The following is a 7,810-nucleotide window of genomic DNA, read 5'->3' on the forward strand; positions in this document are numbered from 1 at the left end:
GATGAAGGTGCATGCATAATTATGTAAGATCCTAGTACACGGTAAAAATGGAAGTGAAGAATGGAAGGGCTCTAGAAATACCTCATATGTAGCTAGCTAGATCTGGCCCCTCTAAAGTTGTCTGGTTTACAGGCCGGGCAGTTCACCAGTATGTAAAACATGCACCACGCGATCGAGAACAAAGACAAAATTTCTTTTTGGGGCGGTTAGATCGACTACTCACCAACCAAATAAGCAAATATACGACAGTTTATCCTGTACCCGTTTCGGAACGTTGCCTTGTGGAATGGGTCCAACTCCTGCAATATTCTCCAAGCTAGATACCTTTTGTCTACGCATCATGATGATCATCATCTGTGTGTATATCAATCATGGCTGGCATCATCATCGATCATCCTTAGGGTTTAAAAGTACTGAACAATCTGTGTGTGTGTGTGTGCATGAGAGAGAGAGAGAGAGAGAGAGAGAGAGTATTCGCCTCTTCCTTAAATCCCCATTATAGCAGGCTAGCTACTTAAAGCCAAAAACTTTTGAGGCGAAACTAAGTTCTCAAGTTGGAAACTAAGCTCCATTCGATCTGGAAGAGACTAACCTGATTGTTGAAAGTTTATACAAATGCAAGACATGAGACACAAGCTAATTTGAATTAAGTAATAATTAGCAGTACCAATTAACACCTTACTTGTTGAAACGCAAGAAGGGTATCACAAAAACTTTACTACAAGCTGGATCAATTAAGTAACATTAATTTAACCCAAAACCCTAACATATCGACAAATCATTATCTATCAATATAGGGTCAAATATTCTGAAAGTTAATTAATTAACAACATAATAACTTAGATAAATCACTAAAATTAACATCAAGTGTATATATATAATATTATCTATGTACGTTCAGTTCATTTGATTACTTGAAGGGATTGGTGTACTCTCGGTGTGCTTCTGGAATCGGATTCCAGTCCCAAAGCCTATCGGAGAAGGGAGTTGAAAGCACGTTGGGCAGCGTGCTGAGGGCCAGTGGTTGTGAATGTGGCGGCACTGGCAAGCCTGAGAATTGGTTGTAAAAGTGTTGTTGCTGACTGATAATTGAAGCAGCTTGTGGGTAATTCACTAGTCTATGGAGATCATCCACAGCATGATGATGACTAGATGATGAGGCCCCGCCTGTGAAAAGTTGCTTTGACTGGTGGTGCATCAGAATTCCTTCCTCCTCCATTGGAGCTGGAAGCCCCAGGGTGGTGCTGATTGCAATATCTCGGAATGAATTGTGCTTGGCAAGCCCAAGAGCTGTTGTCACGTTATCTGAATTACTGCTCCCATCTGTTTCATTCATTTTTTCCACCTCAATTTGCTGTGATTGTCCTCCAAAACCTTGCAAGTTTCCCATGGAATTATGAATTACTGCCTTTCTACCCGACTGAGCCGCCACTCTAGATGATGATGCCCTTGATGGAAGAGAACGAGGGAGAGAAGGGTGGTCTTCTACTCCGGCTCTCTTGTATACGCGGCACAGCGATATTTCTGCCTGAAACAATAAAATTCGAAGCAACCAACCAAGGAAAAGTTTGTGATGACTCACACATATAATTTCAGTGATAGTTAAAGATCAAATCATTAAATAATGAGAAATTTGAAACGGCGCGAGATTGGCAAGACTACTACTGTTTCTGCCAATTTCTTATCTGTGTCGTTTTGTTTTTTCTGCGCATGCGCACCTTGCAGTGTGTTATATATGCAAGAAATTGTTGAAAAAAGAGGAGATTGTGCTCCAATTCAAGTTGTATTGGTGTACCTGTGAACTAGGGTTAGTGAGGACAAAATAACAGGATTGGATTTCAAGGCTAGCATGTCTAGCTACTTCTTATTTTTCAAACAACGACGAAGATATATATATATAGAGAGAGAAAGAGAGAGAGAGAGAGAGAGAGAGAGAGAGAGAGAGAGAGAGAGAGAGAGAGAGAGAGCTTGATCATCATATCATGAGCAAGTGATCAGAGCAACCTAGGTAACAATTTTCATTCTATGGGCCCCGGGAGACTCATGATCCTTGTCAATTTTCATTCTTCTCTTAGTTTTTGAGATTCTTGATGATGATGATGATGCATGGATATATAGATAGATAGCAAGAGTTTTGTTACCTTTTGATAGCGTTCAGTTTCATGATGTGGCAAGCGATACTCGTTCATGATCCAACTGGTTCGGATGCCCTTGGGAGCTTTCCCAGAGTAGAAAACTAGGGTTTTCTTCAGCCCAATCGACCGGAAGTTCTCAGTCCGGATCATTCTGTCAGCTCCGGTTGCCTTCCAATAGCCAGAAGTGGTAACACGGTTGGGGCGATCCCCGTTACGATACTTGCGGTCTCTAGGCACATAGAAGAACCATTCCTTCTCTCCAATTGCCGCCAAGGCTAACCAAAATACACAAAAATGGCATGGAGAGAATATATTAATCCTATATATATATATATAGATAGGTAGTAGAGAGTGGAAATAAAAAAAAAATAAAAATAAAAAAGTAGGATCCTTGAGAAAGAGGTAAAGTGTACCAGGAAGCTCCCAAGGGTCATAGCGATAAAGATCGAGAAAAGTGATGAGTTCAACGTTGAAGCGCTTGCCCTCTACCTTACGGCGAAGGTAGAACTCGACCAATTCTTCCTCGGTGGGGTGGAAGCGAAAGCCGGGCATGACCATATCATGCTCATGATCATCATCAACTACAGCGGGCTTGTTGTTGCTGGTGCTATCGTCGTGGCTCATATTGTTCGAGGTTGCTGCAATTGCCATAAACTATCTACTCCAATCCAAGGCAATAATGAAATACTACTCTAGCTCCTCCTCTCCTCTTGGGCTTCGGCCTCGATCCCCTCTTAATTTATATACCATGAGATGGAGCAATACCGTACGATTTGAGTGGTGCAAGTGGTAGGCAAAATAAGAGATGGTAAAAATGTCGTACCTTCATCCCAAAAACTTTGTTCCTTCTATCTCTTTCTCTCTCTACAGAATACAGATAGAGGAAGAGAGAAGAAAAATGGAGAGGGGAGTTAATGGAAAGATCTACATAGCTTTCAGGCCCTACATGGAAGAGGTGTTCGTCAAGGTGTTTTAAGATGAGAAAATGACATCTCACAATTAGGACAGGGTGGCCACAGCCCTCAGCGGTGCCCTTGGACCTTTCTTCCACCATTATATTTTTTAAAAAATATATAAAAATAAATAAAAAATTGAACTTCTGACCGTATGTAACACGTAGGTACACGATTTTAAATTTTTAATGGTCTTATGCCATCTAAAAAAAAAAAAAATTATATATATATATATATATATATATATTTATGTATAAGGACCATAAGAACATTAAAATGAGTTCTAACATTTCTCTTTCTATATATATAGCATTGTAAATTGCCTAGGCCCTTGTGTCGTTTTTTTCTTTTTATATAATTATTCTTTTACATTTGTAAAAATGAAAAATTTCACTTACTCTAGCTCCAATTTACCAAGGGTTTTGCAATCATAACTTTAAACATTTATCAAAATTTGCAATTAATGTCAGTATCTCAAGTCTCAGCCCTTTTTAATTCCACCTATATCTTTAAGGTTTAGGGTTAAATCAAACGCTATAGAGTAAAAAAGTCTTTTATAACCCCTGTAAAATATATAAAAAAAATACAAATTTACTCTTAATTTAAAGATTAAAAATTTAACAAAAAAAAAAAAACCAAAGAAAATGTAAAACAAAAAGGAAAAGAAAAGAAAAAAAGAAGCTAATTAAATGTTATCGTGGGTTTGGTATTTTTCAAGCCGTGGGACACCGGTGAAACCTAAGTTTTTATTTTTTAAAATAAGGTATATATTTTGAGCGTTTTAGTATCCTTTGTTAGGATACAAAAAATTCTAACGGAACGTGGGGTGAAACTGAAAAGAATTTAAACCTGGGATACCGACATTACAAATTTTAATAACATTCAAAGTTATAATTGCAAAAACCTTAATATTTCGGTGGGCAAGTGAAATTTCCCATTTCACCAAAAAAAAAAAGAGAAAAACTTTCGAATTAGTAATATTCAAGTTTTTTTTTTTTTTTTTTTTTTCATCCTCCCTAAATTGCTGGACCACCCATACTTGCACCTTAAATTAACAGTATGACTTACGCATAGGATTAATTAGCAGGGAATTAATTTTAATTATTTAATTAGCTAGTACGTACATATATAATTAATGTATATTTAATAACAGCACATTCTAGCTATTGACATACAATCAGTATTATATTGCTGTGTTAATTGAGAACTGAAGTTTTCTTTTATTTGTTTTACTATACCTTCTAAAAATATTTTTTTGCCATGGGCATGCATGAACTTGTCCTGAAACTATATTGACTCTTATACTATCTGTTAGAAATTTAACATATATTGAGAATCTTGTGTATATATAGTGTTTTGTTGGACTCATTAATATTATATATATTACTATTCGATAAGTCAGCTTTAACATTGAGATTTGACATCAGCTTTAACATACATGCATATGTGAGCATGTACTACTAGAAGTAGTACTTGTAGTAACTATCAAAATATATATTGTATATATATATACACTATACAGTACTAGCTAGTCTGATACTACGACAAATACTGACGATGCTTTGGGTTGACTTTGCTGCAAGAATGTTGATTATGCATGGTATAAAGATGGTTGGAGCAGTGCTAGTGGTGGGGGAGATGGGGCTGATTGTAAGGGCTAGTGCTACTTGTGGTCACCAATTTAGAGTAACAAGGAAAAAAAAAAAGTAGCTTTTTGAGCCCTAGCCTCTGCTGGCGTTGAGAAATGTATGCATGTTTATATAACAAAGATGAATATATATCCCCCGTATTCAATCTTCAAAATTGGATTCTATAATCCACGGTAATATTGAAATAATATTTTTATCCCACAATGTTAATATTGTACAATATTAGATATCCGGCCTAATGAATACTGCATTTGCATTTCTGGCAAATCTAGTGTGTTAGATAATTATTGCCAATATGTTCTGCATTATAATGTAGTGTATATATATATATATATATATATATATATATATATATATATATATATATATATATATATATATATATGTTGAATGACATTATTTTGATGCAGGCATGCACGTAATATTAATCTAAGAAAGGCACCGGTGTTTGATTAATAAATAATGTAATATTCAACGTTTATAAAGTCAATTATTCAATAAAGTGAGCAGTGAAGTTTTATAGAGGCGCAGTTGTACACATTTATGTGCAATTTTTATCATATTACAACTAATTAATAACTAATTAATATGAAAAATTGCTATTACGTACACCCTTTGTTGCCATAGCCTTTCGTAGCCCACCCTTATAATTAAGTATATACTACTCTCTAGCTAGCCTTACTTACAAAAAAAAATACTCTCTAGCCTAATGGCACATTATTGTTATGCCGTTTCAGAGAATTTAAATTGCCATCCAATTGACCTTAAGGCATAGCATAATTGATTGGATACCATACTCATAAAGGATTCAGCTTCTATGCAGTAATGTAAACCACCACATAATTGCTATTAGCTTAGTCTAAAACGACATAGTTTTAGACTAACAGCAAAAACGCATATACTATGCTTGCTATGTTCGTCGATTTATGTGCAAATGCTCTCTCTCTCTCTCTCTCTCTCTCTCTCTCTCTCTCTCTCTCTCTCTCTCATTCTCATTGTTTCAGCTCATCTCAGATCAATGTGTCTTTTGCTTTCTTTCTTTCTCTCACTTTCCGAAATAGCTCCCCCTATAGTCTTCTTCTCCTTGTTGTCATGATTAGGGTTTCACTCTCTAATCTCCTCACTTGCATATTATTACTTAGTCTTCTCTGATGCTTCAACCACTGGCTCTCTTGGCTGAAAAGAGAGGGTCATTGCTTTCTTTTCTTTTTCTTCGTGGTTTCAAGCTCTCTGCATCTTCTTCTTCTTCTTCTACCTATGCCTCGCTCTACGATCAAGCTCAAATAAGAGCTTTTACGCGGTTCATTGGAGGATCTTTGTGAATTTTTCTTTTAGATTTGGTTGAAAAACACCAAGATTGACATCAGGATCTTGGAGAAACAAGTGAGTTTTCTTCATTTTTAGGGGAAAGATTTTCCTTTGGGAAATAAAAGTTGGAGCGTATCTCATAACAACGATAGGTTTCGGTTCGTGTTTTAGCTCTATTTGTGGGAACTTTAGAGAAGCAACCACATTCTAAAATGTCCAACAAAACAGCGCGGCATAACCACAAGTATATGTGCTTTTGCTGTTAGTCTAAAACTATGTCGTTTTAGACTAACAGCATCTATACGGTAGTTTACACTACCGCATAGAAGCCGGGTCCACTCGTAAAATAGTTGGTCATTACTCAAACTGCGCGCAAACCATTTGATCCAAAGAACCTAAATGACATTAATTAATTACGGATACAATCCGTAATTAATTAATGTCATTTGGGTTCTTTGGATTCGCACAGTTTGAGTAATGCTAGAGGTCGAGGTCCCCTTTGTGTCTCTCTTGTTTTCCTCAAAGTTAATATGACTTTTAAAATTACCATTGAATTTGTGATAAATCAACCTTGAATTTATGTACAATTTTTATCATATTACAACTAATTAAAACTAATTAATATGAAAAATTGCTATTACACGCTTTGATGCCACGACCTTTCGTAGCCCATGCACCCTTATAATTAAGTACTCTCTAGAACTCATGGCACATTATTTTTATGCCATTTGAGAGAATCTAAATTGCCATCCAATCAACCTTAAGGGATAGCTCAATCGATTAAAGACCATGCTTATATCTATATAAGCCATCCAATACATAATTAATTAATGCCGTTTGGGTTCTTTGGATCAAATGGTTTGCGCACAGTTTGAGTGGTGCTAGAGGTCAAGGGTCCCCTTGTATCTCTCTTATTTCCTTCAAAATTTATGTGGTTTTTAAAATTACTATTGAATTTGTGATAGATCACTCATGAATTTAGGTACAATGGTAATTTTAAAAGTTACATCATTTTTAAGGGGACACAATGTAGACTTCTAGCTTTACTCTTGTAGTCTCCCTGTTAAATTTTAAAAATTTACAATGTGGGGTTTTAATGTATCAGCCTACTTCAATTAGCCTTCCATTAATATTTTCTGTTAAATCTTAATAAAGGAAGCAAAAATAACCAAAATACTCATTTTATACAATAAAAAGGAAAAAACAGAAAAAGAAAAAAAAGAAAAAAAAAAGGAAAAATATTTTCTTTTTTGTTTTTAATCTAACTGCACATTTTTATTTTTATAAATTTTATAGGAGTATAACTGACATTTTACATGTTAATCATTTAAGTTAACAAAAATTTGAATAGTAGGGGTAACTGAAAGGGGCATATAGATTAGAACTCCACATTACAAATTTTTATAGTTTAGGAGAGAAATTGCAAATCTCGTAGTAATCAGAGGGCGAATGAGAAACTATTTTATCTTGTGCAATAAGAAATAAACTCTTATTAATTAAAGTATACAATGTTGATATTGGGGTGCAATTTCCATTCTCCAATCGACATAGCATTCAGTATATATGAAATTATTAATGTAAATTATAACGTTGCACTTATTTTTGTTTGCATGTGGTTGAAATTAGGTACACCGCAACTACATATATATATATATATATATATATATTACATACATGCATATAATAGATGTTTGTAAGTGTAAGTGTTTAATATAACATATATAGTTGAACATATATCTTATCTGGCTTTTTAGTTAAATAATGT

General features: G+C 35.0%; 1 protein-coding gene across 1 annotated transcript; it reads right to left on the bottom strand.

Annotated features, from left to right (window-relative positions):
- Positions 1–682: 682 nt before the first annotated feature.
- On the bottom strand, positions 683–3,069 carry LOC133881922 (NAC domain-containing protein 35). The gene is made up of 3 exons (XM_062320995.1): positions 2,549–3,069; positions 2,142–2,410; positions 683–1,528 (listed from the first exon to the last, which is right to left on the bottom strand). The coding sequence occupies exons 1-3, from the start codon at positions 2,784–2,786 to the stop codon at positions 911–913; spliced, it is 1,125 nt and encodes a 374-aa protein (XP_062176979.1). The 5' UTR covers positions 2,787–3,069; the 3' UTR covers positions 683–910.
- Positions 3,070–7,810: the final 4,741 nt, after the last annotated feature.

The sequence above is a fragment of the Alnus glutinosa genome, chromosome 11 (assembly GCF_958979055.1).
Source record: "Alnus glutinosa chromosome 11, dhAlnGlut1.1, whole genome shotgun sequence".
NCBI lineage: Eukaryota > Viridiplantae > Streptophyta > Magnoliopsida > Fagales > Betulaceae > Alnus > Alnus glutinosa.